This window comes from Sebastes fasciatus, chromosome 1 (assembly GCF_043250625.1).
Source record: "Sebastes fasciatus isolate fSebFas1 chromosome 1, fSebFas1.pri, whole genome shotgun sequence".
Classification (NCBI taxonomy): Eukaryota; Metazoa; Chordata; class Actinopteri; order Perciformes; family Sebastidae; genus Sebastes; species Sebastes fasciatus.
Genome location: NC_133795.1, coordinates 14,570,025 through 14,590,335, shown reverse-complemented (window position 1 = coordinate 14,590,335; position 20,311 = coordinate 14,570,025). Strand labels below are relative to the sequence as shown.

Below are 20,311 nucleotides of genomic sequence, written 5' to 3'. Positions count from 1 at the left end.
CACCATGGTCTCACAAAATCCTGTTGGAAACAATCAAATAATAGACTAATCCACATTAAAGGTGAATGTAAACAAGCCATCATTGCTGCGGAGCATCTCACTTGTAAAACAGTTGTGGTATATCTTTTCTTTTTTACCAGTATCATATACCATATCAAAAATACAGCAATGAAAATGTAATTTAACAAAATTTTGTCCACTTTAAATAGACAACTAAGTACCTTTCCATGCAAAATCACAAAACCACAGATCAGATGCTCCAACAATAAAACTCAACTTTCTGGGAGGAAAAGGGAAAGCTGTAACCTCAAGCCTCTGCTCTATTAAAGCAATTTCCACTTTAAGCATCTCCATCCAAATCCTCACTTTGCATTTGAGCAGCATGCTGTCAAAGACCCACCAAGGACGGACCACTAAAGCCATGTGTGTGCCTGCAGTGTGCTGTTGATATCTTGCTGGGGTGGGTGCCGTCTGCATATGTTACGTTCCACAATTAAATCTATTTGTCAGACGGATTATCTGTGACTGTGACCAACCAAAACATATCTGCTGAAAATGCACTCAAAAGTTTTTGACAGGAGGATGAGGAGCTGCTTTCACTTATTCACCACTACGGATAGGTATTTAGTGTATGTGTGTCACTGAGACTGTACACTCACCACTCCATGACAATAAGCAGACACTTCCTGCCCTGATAGAGGTTCTCATACACATCAATGATGCGCACAATATTTGCCAAGGTGACGCCCTCCAGTGGAGCTCCACTTCTCTACGGGCCTTGGCACAATCCTGCAGCATCTGGACAGAAGGACAGCGACAAGGAAGGTGAGGCTGATTAACATCATATTTAACCTAACAGTTAAATTACAAAGTATACTTCAAGTAAGGATGTCACGGGAACCGATACTTCGGTACCAAGTCGATGCCAAAATTCTAGAAAAACGTGACGGTACTTGTTTTCTACAGTACCGAGGATACCGTACGATGCCTGCAGGGTCTGAAATTAACACCCGCCAAGCGCCAAATGGGGCTGCTTCTGTCCTCTGCTCTCTATCGGAGTTGACACACACACACACACACACACACACACACACACACACACAACAGCGCCAATGCAGCAGCAAGATCCAGAGATGCAGAGATCCTTTATGTTTGAGAAGAGGATTCACTTGTGGGAGAAAATACTGAAGTGAACAAACTGATCAGAGATCCTCTATTGATTTGTTCGAGAAGAGGATTCACTCGTGGGGGAAAAACTGAACTGAACTTAACAAACTGAAATTCTATCTTTTGTTGCTTATTGCTAAATCTCTGAAAAGAAGTGGGTTTTTTTATTATGAACTCTGGACTCTTTATTTTCGGGGAATGTTACTGGGACTTGCATTTGATTATCTTACACTTAACTCCCCAGATCCACTTTGTTTGAGCCAATTGTACTTGTGACTTGCAAAACAATGACTTGGTCCCACCTCTGGTAGCCTATACCCAGTGAAAATGTCAAAACCATGTTAGTGAATTTAAACTACTGCTTGCAATCTGAGGATATACACATGTACACATTACATGGGATTTATTTTATTTTTATTTATTTTTTACCGTGGTACTAGATTTCTGGTATCGTGACATCCCTAACTACAAGTCATCACTACTGTTTAATTACCCATTTTATTCACATAAAAAGTACTGAACTGAGAAAGAATTGGACCCCAAATAATAATCTGTTTCATGTTGGCATTAATGAGGAGTGACATAAATGTTGTATTGTACTAGGTAACATGAAACCATTTGCAAATGCCACAACTACTTTACATCAATAGTAAGCATAAAAGACAGAAGTGCAGTGCTGCCATCAGCTGGCAGAAAGTTGAAAAGATGGTGTAGAGATTTTCCAATCGAGTCTTGTGTGCATGTAGCACCCTCTTTGTGTGTCCAGAGGTCAATGCACCATTCAACAAAAGATTTTGTGTCATAATATATATTTTTTATCTATTCATTGCTGCTACTTTACTAATCCACAACAGTAAAATGTTACTACAAACCCGAGGGTCAGTTGCAGAGAAAGGGTTAAAAAGTTCAGCATGCTGCTCAAGCACACTCTGGCCTTATGGTACCTGGCATGACTCAGGCCTTATGGCCAGGTGTAATTAAATTCAGTATTACACTGCTCGCAATATTGTCTGGGTATAGTGGGTTTTTTCCCCTTGAACACAACGTTATTATGTTCATCACCATGGTGTAGAGCAAGTAAATAACGAAAGGCTTGGTCATTTGAGGACATTCATTTACGCAGTTGTCGTTTCTGTTAAATATGATTTCAACAAAAACAAAAGTTAATTTCTTTATTCTAAGTAAGAGGTATGATAATTGAATATACATTTTATTTGAATATTTTTCTTGCCATAAGCATTATTTGTTGTCCTTTGTGATTTTTTTTGTTTTGTTTTGTTTTGTTAGTGAAGCACTTTGAGCTTCACTTTTTGTTAGAACGCTGCCTTCAAATGGTTGCCTTTTATTTCACAAATCACATAACAACAAGCCTTCACTTCTAGAAATATGACAGCCAAGGCAACCTTTTTGAAAATGTATAGCAAAACTAGGACACACAATAATGCTAATGCAAGTAATGCTGCTATGCTAATGCTACACTAGAATCAAGTGGATTTTGGGCCCGATTCCCCCCTCCCGACAAAGGTCAGCAAAGCCCTGATTTTTTAATGGTTCTAAAGATTATCTTGCCAGATATTCCTGTGGTGTGAGGTATGTTAAGAGTGTTTTTACATCCCGATCTGCTCGGAAGTCCATCCTGGCCGCACCAATTTCAAATTGCAAATATTAAACATGTTCGATATTTACGGCTGATGACGCAGTCACATGGGAGAAAACGATAGCCAATTGAGAACCAAGCTGACTGAAGAACGAAGGGCAACAGCAGCATCAAATGCAAAAGCGGAGCATCTTGTTGTTGATTTGTGGCAACAACACACAAGTGTTTATTTAATGTGTCTCCATGACTTCATCCATATTTGTTCTTTTTTCTACCTCAATTTTCAGTACAAAGTAGTGCAAAAACTTAACATACCTAATTCTTCCTGCCCGTCGTCCGCCATGTATATTTACACTAAAATCACGTTTGATCGCGAGAGATTTTGCGAGATTTTGCGAGATTTGCAGTTTTGAGAGTCGGGACTCTTGTTGTTCATGAATCAAATCTGTTAGTGTGTGTGTGCTGTTGATAATATTGATTACATAGCTACACCTTCAAAACAGACTGTGATGAGAATTTGTTTGAATTTATAAACAAAAAACTACCACACTTTAATTTTCCTTTGCTAAAGAAGATATCAAAACACAAATAATTCAATAATATAGGTATGAAGAAATTGACTCATAGCAGATTTGAACAACTTTTCAGTAAAGCCGCTCAAAGTATAGGTTGTGACTGAAGTAGTAACAATTTAATGTTAAATAAGCGCTACTGTTTGTTTACAGATTTCATTATACCAAAAGTAAAACCCTTAAAATAGCCTCGTCAGTCAATGGAAGGAATTCAGCCTTGTAGTTTTGACAATGAGCCATCGTCTGTCTATCTTGTGCTGTATTACATTCCAACCCTGCCCACAGTCACAACACAACAGTGGGCTTCGTTCCAGCGGGCAAAGAGTGCTGGGAGAGCCAGAGTATCCAGTCTGCTCTCTGGCAAACTGTCACTTTACATGCACATAAGAAACCAGGTTACTTAGAAAACAACAGGCAAACAATGCATTTGCATACACTGTGGTAAAACTGATTACTGGAAAGTTGTAAATCAGCAATATCAATTACATGTTCCTCTACCTCCTTATTTTTGGAAGCATTACTTCCTTGATATAACTATTAGTGATAAAAGCCACTGCTCTCTGATTTTGTTTGTTTGGTGTGTGTCGGAGGGCTGAAGGCATATTGAGAGGACCGAATAACAAAAAAATCAGAAAGCAGTGTTTTTTATCACAGGCTGGGCGGTGTGGATGGGCTCTCTTAACGGGTCGGGTGGGTGTTGGTAATAAGAAAGCCTGACCCTCGCATTACTAGCACATACATACATACATACATGGAAAAATCCAGTTAGAAACCTAAATGTACATGGCAGAAAAATGGGCTTTCTCCAGGAGTAATCTTACTGGGGATATCAGGTTTTCTTAATCCCCTATGCAGATTACAGAAACGGAGTTTTTCACAACTTGATATTTAAGAAATCAGGTGACTGCAGAAAGCCAACTGTAACCTGGTTATGTATTTAAATGCACTGACTGTTCTGGCCTGGCTCGTCCACCCGGCTCCATTATGTTCTTTCTCAATCTAATAAACAAATCTCAACTCAGTTCAACCATAACAAACTTCAATCTACCAAAACTACCTAAACTCAAACCCACCACAAAGTCAAACCATGCTATAAAAGCCTCTGTTCTCATTTGTGTGTCCATGCGTCCGTTTCAATACAAAACAAGCCAATAAGGCTGTTATGTTTCTAAATGGGTTTAAATTAAACTAGAACATAAATTATTGAAAAAGGTTGTGCCTGTTAAAATCTGCACAACAGGTGTCTTATAGCTTCAGACATTTCAGCAGACCATTGTATGCCCTCAATGAAGCCAGCAGGATCAACAGTAAAATTCTAAACAGACATTTTAGACAATTTTGATACTTTTGCCATAAACTATATCTCCACTGCAGTAATATTAGATGGTTAGGTTTTTTTTCTGTTGATTTGACCCAATTCCAAAGTTTCCTTACAATTATTCCTTTACAAGTGAACCAGATCTCTCAATATTCTTGATTTCCTTTAATAATGTAGAGAGCATATTTAAATCTGGCATTGTTTTTTTAGTTCAAAGACCCTCGCCTCAATTTTCTAGCCTCAAACCGCAGCACGAGGCCTGTCTCACAGCAGCGTGGAGGTCAGGCACATGTCAATTCTAACCAAAACGGTCAAGTCATTGTTTCTGTGTCACTTTTGTATACCAGGTTTTACTTTCACTTGGACTACATTTATTTTAAAAATTCACATAAGGTTGCTCTGTGATTGGAGCTGACTTTCTTGATGTGCTGCAGTATGTTTAAGTTAATACGAGCTGACAGCTACTAAGTCCGCTGATGAACAGTAGTCTTTTTATTGAAAAAAAGCCATCAAATTCATATGGTCCTTTTGATAATATCCAAGTCGGTTTGTGACAATTAACTTTTAGTTAAGTTTACTTTCAGTTTAGTTTTGAGTTTGCAACACTGAAAAGTGAAAATGATACTGTTCCCACCCTCTGCATGTGACTTTGTTCATATGATATGAAGTAAACAAACTAAGAAAAACAATAAGACAGGTAATTACCAAAAAAGGAAAGTACTCAAGAAAGATAAGGGTGAACAGACGAGAGATAACATGCAGTTTTTTACTTTTAGAATTACAAAATAGATTACTTGTTCAGGTGAGAGGCGAGGTTGTGAGGGCTGAGTGACTGGCCAATAAAAAAATGTGTTTCTTTGTTACTAGGAAGAGTTGGTATGGCGTAGTGGTGTATTACTCTCTGCTTTATCTCAACAGTGAACACACAGCAGCAAAGTTCAACTACCTTTGGGACAGAGCAAACAAGGGTGGGTCGTACTTTCTGCGTCACAGCAGAGTGAAAAAACGCCCAGCCAATAACAGCATGCAGGATGTGCAGCCCGTCCAGGTGGTCAAATGACGCCACTGTGACCCTTGGCTTCAGATACCTAGGCACAAGTCCCCACATACAAAGTGGCCATATTTCAGGGATGTCTGTAGTTTAACGAGAGCAGCGCTGAGCCACAGCCAGCAGACAGGAAGTCTCGGCACCTTCCCGCAGGAGTCAATGACAACATTATTGCTTCCAAATTGTTGATAGCTAATAACCTATAGGTCTTTACACCAACTGCAATGCTGTCTACATCAATAACTAATAAATAATACTAAGCAATGTACAAATTTGTGTCACTTTGGATGATGCCTGGGGCAGTTTTGAGTTTCGATGCCCAACTGTCGAGAGGAACTAACAGATAGATATAGGCATGCACTGGAAACAAGAATCATGTGCGGAAACTAACATTGGCACATCTAAATATAGCAGACTTCCCTCCACAAACAAAAGACTTCACACATTCACAATCGTATACCCACACGAGGACACCCCCCCCCCAGAACACACCCCCGTCACCTTTCTGCTGGTGCTTGTGTGACTACATAGCCCCCCATCTGCTGTTGGCCCTTTGAGGGTAAACAGCGAAGCTTGTGGAGAAGGAGGGAGATGAGGGGGGGGCAGATGGGCACACAATACACTTCCACTAGCCAACACAAAAGCTCCCGAACCCCGGGGCAGGACAGTGGGAGGTGGGGTAAGCTGAAGGAGCACCCATCCTCCACCTGCCACTCGTGAGCTGAGGAAGAGTCCAGGGTTGATATGGTGAAACCAGAAAAATATATCACACAGAGAGAGACGGTGCAGTGAAATTCTGTGGAGGGGAGAGATTATTGAGGGGTGACAGGTTAAGCTTGGCTCAATCAGAAAAGCCTCTTAACCTGACAAAAAGGGTTAAACAACAATATACCAGAAGAGGTGTCTCTGTGTGTGTGTGTGTGTGTGTGTGTGTGTGTGTGTGACTTGTTCATTGTGCGCTCAGTGAAGCAGCAAACATGTTTGTGTATCCATAGGACATGATCTGATTAAAGACATCTGCTAGGCCTAACAGGGCCATCAGATATCTGTGTGTGTGTGTGTGTGTGTGTGTGTGTGTGTTAATCATGTATTAATAGTGTGTGTAATGCATAAAAACATGCTACTGTGTAAACACACCATTAGAGTGGGCGTGATTGCATATAAAGACAATGCAAGGGGACAAAAATAGGCCTGAATTTAATCAAAAGTCGATATTTTTCAAGGTATTGTATCAAAGTCAGAAATTCCAGTATTGTGCCAACACTAACATGAAGACAATGCAAAGACACAAGTGGACAAAAATAGGCCTGACTTTACACAGGGCAGCACAAGGTAGGGGAAGACGCAATCGCACAAATTGAAAATATTTAAATTTTATTGAAAGATTTGTGATGTATAAAAGGTTATAGGACTCCACTTTGAGAGACTGCAGGAAAATAAAGTAATTGAGTTCCTGATAACTCCTGAGATCAATCAGTCTTAGCTGACACATAATCATACTCTCCACACACAGTTGGTGCTAGAGCTGCTACAATTAATCAATTGTCAAGTATTAAATTAGTCACCAAATATTTTGATAAACGATTAATCCGTTTGAGTAATTTTTTAAGAAAAAAAATGTTTCTCTGATTCCAGCTTCTTAAATTATTTTCCAATAATTAACTAAATATATTTTCTGGTTTCTTTACTCCTCTATGACAGTAAACTGAATATCTTTGAGTTGTGGACAAAACAAGACATTTGAGGACGTCATCTTGGGCTTTGGGAAACACTGATCGACATTTCCCACCATTTTATAGACCAAACAACTAATCGATTAATCAAGAAAATAATCAACAGATTAATCGACAATGAAAATAATTGTTAGTTGCAAACTAGTTGGTGCACACATTCCCATTTCCTAGAATTCCAGCCGGTGGTTTGGGGAGACTAAACATGGGAGTGAGAAAACACTCCAGCTGTCAATCGTGCCTCTATCACAAGGTGAAAACGTGTTTGAACACACCTTTGAAAGACAAAATCTTCCTATTCAAAAAGGACTGCTCCATGTTTTGAAGATATCACCTGTCAAAATAATGCTCTACCAGTTCTGTGAGTCATGATGGCATCATAGCCCTCAAGACAGATTGCTAGCTTGCAGGTGAGTAGCTTTAGCCAACAGGTGTCTCAGTACACAACACACATTCTTAAAAAATGACGAGGGGGAGGAAGTGAGAGTGTGACATCTGTACGACACACAAAAACAGCTGTCTCACTTCCTGATACAGGCTGGAAGATCTGCATGGAAACAAAGAAGGAGATAGAGTCTTTTAAGAGGAACAGCAGGGTTGTAAGGGACAAAGACGGATAATGAACAGATCCATGTGAATAAATAACTTAACTAGAGACTAAAGGAATTTGGCATTATTTTCGACAGCCTCTACCTCTATCCGTCCCTTTGAGCTGGCTTCACTAACTCCTCCCTTTTGACACCTTATGATTCATGATGTGAATCCCCCACCATTGTGCCTGATGCAACAGAGTATACTTTTGGCTTCACTTCATAGATACACATAGACTGGTGCATTATCAGCCGATTTAAAATGACAGAGGATTCACACTGAGAGCTGGTGATTTGGCCCTTTGATAAGTTGTGCGTGTGTACATAAGAGTACGTTTTCAGACTACATAAAATTAGGGAAGCGCAATACAGACCAGTTGCCAGGCAACCAGTGAAGACTTCAGGAAGTTACTAGTCCCGGCAAAGAAATAGTCTGGCACATAACCCCCCATAAAAATAAAACCGAACTTCAGTTTTTGTACTGGCATAAAGTTGTTAATTAGTGAGTTTGTGAAAAAGTTTGCCTTTTTCACAAACTACCTGTTTCCTCCTGTCTTTATGCTGAGCTAACCAGCAGCTGGCTCAACTAGACATTTACCATACAGATATGAAAGGGATATCCATCTCCTCATCCAACTCTCACCAAGAAAGCAATTTTATTATTGTAAAAACTTTGCCCATTGTCTTTTCCACCATGAACCTAGAATCTAAAGACACCCCTATTGAAACAAACAGCCAAAATAAAAAACAAATATATAAATAAATGACTCAAATAAATTAATAAATGTCATTAAATGTAGCAAAATGAATATTAAAAATAAATGTAGCCATTAATTAATTGTTGAAATGTGACATAAATTGATATTTCTGTTTTAATTTGCTTCTTTATTTATTTATCTGTTTTAATTCCCTTATTTCTTTACTCTTTTGTTTAATTTTCTCTTTTATTTATTTATGTATTTATTATTTTTATTTTTAAACTTATTTATTAATTTCTGCATTTATTTTTAAATAACTAAATACATAAATATACATTAAAAAAATACTAAAGCAAATAAATAAAAGCATAAATACATAAATAAATAAAAGGGAATATTAATCAGGAGCATAAATAAATAAGGGAATTAATACAAAGATAAATAAATAAAGAAGCAAATTAAAACAGAAATCAATTTATGTCACATTTGATCAATGATTACATATTTTTAACATTATTTCTGCAACATTTAATGACATATTTATTAATATATTTATTGAGTCCTTTATTCATTTATCTATTTATTTTGGTAGGTTCCGTCCTCCACAAGAGTATTTGTGTAGCACGTTGAATGAATGAACTCTGGAATATAGCAAAAATTTCACTTCCCTTTACCGTTAACACCATTCAGCACTATTCAACTACTTCCTTATTAGGAACTGATCATAAGACCCAAGCAGGACAAATATACACACACACACAAGAACAGTTGGTGGAGAATGAGTTCAACAACAATAAAATGATGAAAAGAAAGTTACATCTCTTGAGAGCCCATTAAGGAAGTATCCACAACCATTCATAAATAAGTGCTGTTTCACTATGACAGAGTGCTGCATCAGCTTGGAAACTACTCGGTATCACAGATACGGTTGGTTACCGAGTTCTGGGTCCATCTATCACAACTATAATACCACATCCTTCCAAATACACTTCCCCCAACAGAAAGGGAGGCAGAGAAACAGAGAAAGACAAGGTCAATGTGTGGGGGTTGGTGGATACTGCACCCAATCACAGACGGTATAAATTGCAATCCAGTAAATCATATTATGTCAAAGGAGCTTACAACACCAAGATAAATGTTTACCAAAGGAGCTTTTACTTCGGCTAATCTGTTTGTTTGTGACAAATGGCAAACAAATATTTTCACAATAATCTGATGGGAGAAATAAGATCTTATGACATTAAGTGATCGGTCATAGTTTTGCCATAACAATGTCAAACAATATAGACTTTAACACCCCCAGGCTGCAATACAGATCCAGTTATAACCAGTCCAGTATGTTACTAGCCAAAAGCACTTCACTGGACAAGGGAAAACAAATACAGAGAAGAACAAAGTTTACGTTTATAAAAAGTCAATAAACAGGCTAGATTGTCTCTGCCCCTTAGTATGGCTGTAACTACTGGCCAAATAAATAAATAGTCCACTCTCCCTGAAGATACAGTACACATTCCTCTATAAGCACACACAGACACAGGGTTGTGTAACACCTAACCAATCAATTTGGCTCTCCTGTAGTCCAAACATTCACAAATGGCAATCAGAGTGAGAGTCTTAAAGGACTGTTACTCAGACATGATTTTATTACTTTACACTACATCGAAGTTGCAGTTACACTTGATCACTATGTGTCAATTTGTAAAATCAAATTCTGTAGATTTGATTCTGAGTTTGATTTAAACAAAAACTTGGAGTTAAAAATATGAACTTAAAGACTCTTGCTCGGCACAGGATTGGATATCAGTGGCAAGGAACAATGCTAATCCATACTAACATAGAATCCAAAAAATAAAAATAATGGTACATTTTCTCAGACCGCAGCTAATGATTATTTTAATTATTGAGTAATTAATTTATAATTTTTTCTATCAGAAAATAGCAAAAAATGGCAATTACAATTTCCGGTAGCAGACCACAGTAAAAATCCAAAGATTTTCAGTTTAACATAGTACATGACAAAGAAAAGTATTAAATCATAATTTTGCAACCCATCTCCACAATGTCATGGAAAATAAGTGTGGAAATACCTTTTTATGCTTTGAGATAACTGAAGCATTAAAGTATTTTGCTTCAGAGTAGGATAATGCTGAGTTACTGGCCAAGTGCAACAGCGTTTTGTGTTCATTATGGAACACTGTCCGCACAAATGTAGTTCCATGCAACTACCCGTACAAACGTGAACTGCTCAAACTAAGACATTTAATATTGTCATACATACATTAACAACTTACGGTTACATTGTATTTAGGATCAAATCTACCCTTGTATAGTCTAGAAAATGGTAGACGTGTTAATTTGACGTGTTGTATATTTACAGGGACTGTTGCAAAAACCAAGCAGCTCATTAACATAACATAAACATCAGATTTAAAAACGAGAAGATGCTTACAAAAAAGAAAAGAAAAGGGTCAGTATCTTTTGGTCATTCGATTTTCCTTTCACAAAAGGATATTAAAATACAAAAAATGAGTGGTTATTTGATTTTCATTTTAAGATTACAAAAATTAAAATTGAAATAAAAGGCGTTTTTCTTTATCAGGGTCAAAAAGGGATTAACTAAACTTAAAAGGGACTGTTCGTAACTTCTTACACGTATAAATCATTGCGGGTTGGTGTCCCATGTGCGCTCACGCGTGGCTACGCTATTCAGAAAAGACTCCAACACAAACTACACAGAAGCACCAAAACCGCAAAGTTATATCTAGTGAAGCCCGTCTTGTTTGGTAGGTCCTGACCACTGCAGACCGGGAACATCCCACAAGAGCTGCAGTTTTGGAGATGCTCTGACCCAGTCGTCTAGCCATCACAATTTGGCCCCTGTCAAAGTCGCTAACACCCTTATGCTTGCCCATTTTTTCTGCTTCCAACACATCAACTTCAAGGACAAAATGTTCTCTTGCTGCCTAATATATCCCACCCACTGCCAGGTACCATTGCAACGAGATAGTGAATGTTATTCACTTCACCTGTCAATGTTATTCACTTCACCTGTCAATGTTATTCACTTCATCTGTCAGTGGTCATAAGCGGCTGATCAGTGTATATTGCATATTCTTTTTATTCTTAATACTGTGAACCTTTGCACATCCCCTCCGCTAGGGAAGTTCGTCCCTAAGATTGCCGCTGTATTTATACCCTACACCTTAAAGAAGGGTGCTTCATTCAGCTGTGATTGTGATTACAAATGGAGTCACGGTTTGAGAAAGGCCCGTTGTTCCGAATGCCCTCAATAGTTGAACGTAAGGACAGCGTTTGTAACATATAAACTGCCACTGTTATTGCCAATATTGTCAAGTCAATTTTCATCCCATGGAAAGCTAAAAACCTCACCCCCCCACCAACCAACAGCTTTTATCTCTGGCTGCACAACACACGAAAATTAGTTGAGGGCATTATGTAATAAAATACCAAGTAAGAACATTTTCTCATCGTCAACATTTCTTGTGAGAGTAATTACTAGAATAGCGGAGATGACCAGTGAAAAAATATATCACATTGCTGAGGCAAAAACTAATTTTCCGGGACAAGGGAAAAAAAATTGTGATGATAAATGAACTCAGTATGCTGAAAGCTGGGACTTTTTACTCTTGCTCAAGCAGTAAATCAGTGGTATAATAGAATCATGAGCTAGTACTCTTCCAGCAATGAATAAAAGACATCTTAGAGATGCCACTCTCATGAGGGTACAGTTAGACAGAAGGGGTAGAGAAATAACTCAAAGAAGGCCACCAGATAACCTCTTCCTTCCTCTCTCCCTCCCTCCTTTTCCTTCCTTTCTCTCACCATCTCATGACTGAAGCATGGGCCTTGCTCTTCCTCTCTGTGTTAACCTTTAATCAGACATGCTGACAGTGCCAATGCTACATTCAGAAGGATTTATGTTGTGTGGATGGTGGGTGTCACTAGAAAGACACGTTTATTTCAGCACACAAATTAAACAAAGTCTTCTGTTCAAGAGTAAGTCAAGAGGAAATTTAAAAAAGCAGGCCAATGTTTCCAGTTCCTCTTTTCTTAGCCAAGTCTTGACAGGTGTGTTTACTTCACCACACGACTTCCACATCTTCCCAAATTTCAGGAAGAGCAACTTCAACGTTTTTATACGCTTTGGCCACAAAATGTGGCCAAAACATTTAGTCATCCTGTCTGTGATTACATCACCTTAACGACACACATTTCACTGAGTTCCTTTCCAGACGAGGCAGAACTAGGCTTAAAAAACAGAATTTGTTTTTCAAAACCTTTTCTTGGTCATCACTTCAATATGTGCTGGTTTGTAAGTCAACATTACTGCAACCTTTTGGGCCGTTGAATGTCTTTAGCCCTCTGAGACCCGCAATAGACCCATTTTTGTCTTTTTTTAGGGAGGTACAGGGGTCTTTAAGGGTAGATAGCAGGTCAACAGTAGATGTCACATAGAAGTGATGTACATCATTTGAAAGCTGGGAACCTGAAGATTAATTTGATATGCAGCTCAGCACCGTGTGTCAAGTTGTTCTAGTCATAAACATGAAATAAAAATTAATTAATTAATTACTCAAAATAAATTGTGAAAGTAAGGGCTAAGAACATTATGATATCAGTATATGATGGCCATTCCAATGCTCACTTATGTCTCATAAGTTGTTGCAGCAATTTTTGGGTCGAAACCAAACTTTTTTTTAACCTCTTGAGAATTGATATGAGGACTACCATCATCACACATGAATACAACTGGGCTCATTGGATCTATAACAGTCTCAGCTTTCCAGTTATAACCAATTTATGCAATTCCAAGACTGTTCACGGACCCCAGTATGCAGAAATATTCAAATACACTATTTTACAATAGGTGAAAATAACACATTTATACTGCATGCATAAAACTCCATGGTTTTTGCCCCAAATCGCATGTGATTATAATAAAGTGGGCATGTCTGTAAAGGGGAGACTCGTGGGTACCTATAGAACCTATTTTCATTCACATATCTTGAGGTCAGAGGTCAAGGGACACCTGTGAAAATGGCCATGCCAGTTTTTCCTTGCCAAAACTTAGCATAACTTTGGAGTGTTACTGAGCCTCCCAACAAGTTAACATGACATGGTTGGTAGTGGGAATTCATGGTAGTGGATTCCTTAGTTCTTCTATTTTCATATGATATCAGTAGCTTCACTCTAGCTCTAAAACTGAACCTGCTACAGCCTCTGAAAGACAGTAAAGTCAGTCGAGATTGCAGGTCTCAGGGGGTTAAATGTACAGTAAGCTGGTTATTTTCAGTGACCAGATAGCTTTCATATCATGTAAACAAGAAAACTTTCATAAATTCAGGTGATGGAGGGATTAAGATATATTTGATTAATTAAATCCAAATTAATTAAATTCAAAGTCCAACTAAACTGAAACATACAGTACAAGACAAGCAAAGAGTTTATAAAGCTTAACAGTAGAACTGTTCCTACAAATCAGACACATCTGGAGTAAAAAAAACTGTGTGCTCTCAATCACTACAGAGTAGAGGTCTACAGGACATGAAAAGGAAACCTGAATCCCAGCAGTCATTATACTTAGAGATAGAAAAATAGTCCTTATTGTAGTTGGGAACAGTGATAGTATACAGGTCAGGTCATCACATTGCTGCAAACCTTGCTGAAATCACTGTGGATTTTGAGACGTTTACCTTTAGCAAGTTATTTTTTCTTTACTTAACCAATACTTTTGCAGGGTAACGCCAGGCATGAGCTATGCTTTACAAAAGAGAGAAATCACAAGAGAGACAGATAATGTTATAATACATAATAAGAAATAAACCTGCCCCAAGCCCAAAACTGTACATAACTAAATGGCACAAAATATTCTTCAACTTCCTCAAACCAACAATTGTTTTGCACTAAAAATGACAACCTCCTCATTTATTGCACTGCGTTGGCACAGCGGGAGGTCCAGACACCGAAGGTTGCACAAAAAAATGCAGCTTTGTCTGGCAAAGGATTTGACCACACACACTGCTCAACTTTTGCCGCAAAACAATGCAACATTATCCAGTAACAGCGAGTTGCGTTCAAGTGCAGATTCAAGGTAAAATGCCTTATAATGCAAACTGCATTATTCTACTGTTTACCACAAAATTATTGCCAAAGATCCACATGATGTTCCAAAGTTGTAAAAAGTTGAACTTTGTGAAAGAACTTAATTTTCTTACCAGTATGCTGTAGCATCAAGGCCACACCAACACACCCCTTTGTGTGTGTGTTTTTTTAAACACAGTGCTATTTCTGGTCAGAATGTGGCCTTAACCTGATTGCTCTCAATAACCTGCTTTCTTGTATGCTTATAAATGTAGTCACTGTAAGACGATACCTACAGATGCCTCACACCCTTATAGAGTGACCGTGTGGCAGGACACAGATCAATCAACACAGAAGGGCACATTGCGTTGTCTCTCACAAAAGCAACAAAGTCAAAAGGTATTGATTCTCTGCGACAGGTTATATAATGCATTAAAATATGCATTTTTCAAGACTTTAGGGTCTCCATTTCTCTGCCACAGCCTCTCTCCTTCAAACACATACACTCACAGTTACAAATTATTCGGCTGCACTGTTGGCACAAAACTTGGTTCAAGAGACAGGTAAAAGTTTTACAAGGTGAGGTCACCTTCAGCCAGTCTGGCGGATTCCTGGCTCTGGCGTCTACTGCCTACCTAATGAATACAATAGAAGAGATGGGGCTGACTCAGCGGATGTCAGTGAAGGGAACAACCACAGCATAAGTTCATTCAGCGGAGGAATCAATCTATGTGGTTACAGTCCATCTTACAACAGCATGTGAAGATATCAGTGACGCTAGCACATTACATCCGAAGTGCAACAAGTTTTAAGAGCTACAAAAGTAACTGGAGGGGGTTCGAGGAAGTATATAGGAGCCTTTTACAATCATATAACTTAGTGGTCTTTGAATCAAGTGTGTGTGTATTTATACATATGCGGTTATCTGACAAATAGAGACTATTTCCAGCTCTGACATGAGAGAGAGAGCTCACAGATGGCATCTGTCCAGAAGCTCAAACGCTTTTTTTTTTCTTAAAAAATTACTCAAAGCAATTATCAAAATAGTTGACAATTAATATAATAGTTGACAAGGAATCAATTAATCAACCAGTACCACCTTATATTGTTATAAAAAAACTGAGCTGTATTTTAAAAATATAAAACAAGGGATCAAATACAGCCAGTTTGGCAACTGTTTCTCATTTGTAACATATTTTCCAGATGTTTTGTGCAACAGGGGGTTAAACAAAGCTTGGCTAAGCAACATCTGTTTGAGGTGTAAACCCACTGGTGATTCAGTTGAGTACATGTATGTTTTAACTAAATTTTGGGATTTAATAATTCTAAATATTATAGTGTACTGTGATAATTTAGCCAAGATATTTTTACTATAAAATTGTTACATCACCCACATGTAGGAGTGTCACGATTCTCCAAATCTACGATTCGATTTGACTTTCAATTTTAAGGCCACATTCAATTTGATTTTCGATTTAAACATGCCATTGTTTGACTATGGAGTCTTGATTCATAAAGATCCACAGATCATTGGTTTTATGCCCTGACAACTGTCATTTGCACTTTCAAATTCTTCTTTAAAAAGAGAACTGAACTCCCTTTTTGTTAAGAAAGTGCTTCAAAAACAACAACAGTCTACAATATAAAAAGCAGCTTCTTTTCAATATCAGTATCTGTGTGATCCACCTCAGTACATAATCATTGGAGATCATCGAACCTGCTTTTGATTTTGATGATCGAGACTCGGAAGTTAATTTCAAACGATTTCCGATTTAGAATCGAAATCGTGACGCCCCTACCCAAATGTGCACACTCTCTATTGCTATATTCATTTCTCTCTCTTCACGTATTACCATAGTCAGGTAGCATCAAACCCACGTCCAATCCAGGTTAAGAGGAGGGTCAAGCCTGCGACCCATCCAGATAGGCCCCAGACAAGGGTTTGATCATGTTATGTTGTCAGTCTGAACGCAACAACTATTTTGTAACTGTGCTTACAGTGATGGCTCATCGTAAATATAATTAGGAAACTGGTGGATGATTGGGAAAATGTTTTGACATGTTTTACTATTTGTTCTAATGTGGCCTTGAACATTGATGACGTTTGAGCTGGTCTGAATCAGAGGAGAAATTTTAGGTTTGTGGCTACCCGACTGCAAAGGATTTTAAGAGACATGTTTGGATGATTAATTGTTTGCCTGAGGATGACCATAAAGGTCAAAATGTTGAGTCATTCCATTTTACGCACTTACAATAACCTTCAATTCAGTGACATCTACCAAACTGTGGTTGGACTGCAATGACAAAAGCTCTCTTCAGGTGCAATATCACGACTATCTGAAATTATAACATGATGTCACACTTGATGTCAACATCTTCACCAACTGTAACTTTCCACAGGCTTAAGCTTTAATACTGTCTAATAGGGGTGGGGGAAAAAATCTATTCACCTAAGTATTGCAATTTTTTTTTTACGATTTTGAAATAGATTTTTTTAATGCCAGAATCGATATATTTGCTTCATTTGAGTCTATGTGGAGGTTGAAGGAAATTACTGCTTTTATTGTTGTAGTCTGAGTAACGTGACGTCATATCCGTTCCGTATCCGCAACAAGGAAGAAGAAAACGACGTAGGGTCCGCGTGGATACGACTTGAACCCTCACATTTTAAATCCAACGCGGTAAACACCAATTTTTGTGAAAGTATCGAATCGGGAGATAGGTGTATCGTCCCTACAGTCTAATCAAATTTGAAGAATAGCAAAAGCCTTGTTAAAAGACACTTGACAAGATACAACAATTTGATATAGAGTGTAACATAACTTTCTATTTTTAATACTAATTATACATGGCTCACCAACATACAAACACATCACGACATGAAATCAAACAGGTTTGAGCAAGAGTGTGTGTGTGTGTGTTTGTGTTTAATATACACACACAGTCGAGTGCAGAACGCTGTGACCCGATTATTTAGACTGAATTTCATTTTGAACCACCACACAGGATGTTCCCAGGCTGTGATTCATTTGAGGAAGATTTTGTGCAATACCTATTTTAACGAGCTTTACACTTTCTGTAATAATAAAGAAATAACTAAAATGGGTAATAAATGGCTTCAATGGGTCGTGTTTCGGTCACCCATGTGTGGATAGCTGTTGTGGCGTTTGTTCTTTATCAATCATTGACCGATAACAAAAGTGATCTCTAGATGTAGTTCCTGACACTGCAGAGTCACTTTACAGCCCGCCCTAAGCTTTTTCTAATTTACAGGACACAGGGGAGTAACTAAATTAAAATCCAGAGAACACACAGAGGGCTGAAACTACCAACAAATATTTGCTTATCACAGTGTTATCTCATCACAATAAACGGTGGATGATAGGCAAAACAATTACAATTGAGCAGGTTGAGAAACAGTGTCAACATCACATGGCCTGTCCAGCAGCGTGCTCTGGACTCCACTACTCACAACACTCGACACGTGATGAGGGGCAGAACATCACAGCTGAGATGGTGGTGTACCTCTAATAAATTAGACCATTGTTCGCATATAAAATACTCCAGTATCTTTGTCTCAACTTGAAATATATGAGAAACCCATCTATCCTATATGAGGTGAATAAGTCACATATCACCTGCTAATACCTGATCAGCGAACATCTGTTTGATTTTTTTGGTTAAGTAATCCTGATGATGATAAAAACTAAAAAAGGTGGGTAGAACAATACTATCACAACTTTCACAACGCAATATATCATCACAAAGAAACTAGCTGCAAATGATTTTCTTCATTAATATATTAGTCAGTCAGTCTATAAATGTCAGAAAAAAACAAAGGTGATGTCTTCAGGTTGCTTGTTTTGTTCGACCAACAAAACAAAATGTAAAAAGGTATTCAATTTACTATCATAGAAGACTGGAAAAACTAGTAAATATTCACATTAAAGAAGCTAGAAACAGTGATTTTTTAGATAGATAGATAGATAGATATAGACTTTTTGACATTTCATCTAGATAGATAGATAGAGTTGGAATAGTTTGGATTAAACCCACAGTTGGATGATTGATAGATAGATAGATAGATAGATAGATAGATAGATAGATAGATAGATAGATAGAGTTGGGATAGTTTGGATTAAACCCACAGTTGGACGATAGATAGATAGATAGATAGATAGATAGATAGATAGATAGATAGATAGATAGATAGAGTTGGGATAGTTTGGATTAAACCCACAGTTGGGACACACACAACTTCCACAGTAGCATTACTCTATTATAAAAAACAAGGCGGCCTACCTATCTGTCTGTTTCTTCCAGGGTCCACAGTTCTACTCTAAGTTTAAGTTTAAGTTTCTCTCTCCCACATAATAACAACGTACCTTCAGCGCATACTTGTCTCCAGTCTTCTTCTGGAAGATCTCCAGCACCTTGCCATTGATGCCCAGACCCAGCACCTGGCTGGTCACCTTGTAGTCGTCCGTGATGGCGTTCTTCTTGATCTGTAAGGAGGGTCTGGTGGTCTGGTGGAAGGGGAGGAACTGGCCCTGGCCCGGGTTCTGCTGCTGACCCGCCGGGTTGGGAAACAGTGGCTGGTTCTGTGCGTTGGACAGCATGCTCTTGGTGTGGTTTTGTGGTGGCTGAGAGACGGAACAACCTCTCAACACTCAACACTCTTCTTCCTGGGTTAGCTGAGGTGTAGCAGCAGCAGAGGCCCCGAGACAACAACAACAAAACAAGCAGTTGCTGAGACGTTACAGGTTCAAACAAAGTCAGTTGGTAAGCCGTTAAAATGCTAAGTTAGCTTAGCGGTTAGCATGCTAGTTTGATTTCCTATTCTTGACCGTTGATTCCGAGGCTAACAAGCTCAGCTATCAGTTAGCTTATCCATCTCTCTCTCTCGCTCTCTCTGGTGGTTGATCCGCCAACCGTCCAACCGTCCGACCGTCCGCCGGTTTCCTCAAAGAACACTTCAGGAACTTTTATAAAACACCTCCATAAAACGTAAAAACACCGCGAGTGAAGTTAAAAAACACTCAACGAAAGACAGACAACAAGAAGGGGGGGAAACTCCGCCAGCAGTAGCAGCACACTTCACTTTGAGACCGACAGACAGACAGACCATGAGACAGACAGACAGCCAGCCGGAGCAGGTTTTACTGCTGACGTCATGGACGGGGTTTTTTTTCCGGTTCTTAAAGGAGAAGTAACGAGAGAGAGGAAGAGAGCGTTTATATAACAGACAGACGCTCCACACTGAGGACTGAGGACTGTCACAGAGCTAGTTACATATTATTAAAGTTATGGCTTGATTACCGCAATGCAGCCAACACAACACTTTTTCATTTTCTATATCTTGGTGATTCAATTTTACCACATTGTAAATCAGTAGATTAAAGTGGCAGTAGGCAACAAATGTCATAATAACCTGTTATCAGCATATTGTAATTCAAGTTGGTAACACTTCATTTTACAGGTCCGCAAAT

General features: G+C 38.5%; 1 protein-coding gene across 1 annotated transcript in view; it reads right to left on the bottom strand.

The window, feature by feature from the left end:
- The window catches only part of mapkapk2a (MAPK activated protein kinase 2a), a 34,871-nt gene extending 14,867 nt beyond the window's left edge, over positions 1-20,004 (bottom strand). The window contains 3 exon segments of the mRNA XM_074631257.1: positions 660-738; positions 741-798; positions 19,208-20,004. Of these exon segments, the coding sequence (XP_074487358.1) occupies positions 660-738; positions 741-798; positions 19,208-19,441 (371 nt within the window). The 5' untranslated portion in view covers positions 19,442-20,004.
- Positions 20,005-20,311: the final 307 nt, after the last annotated feature.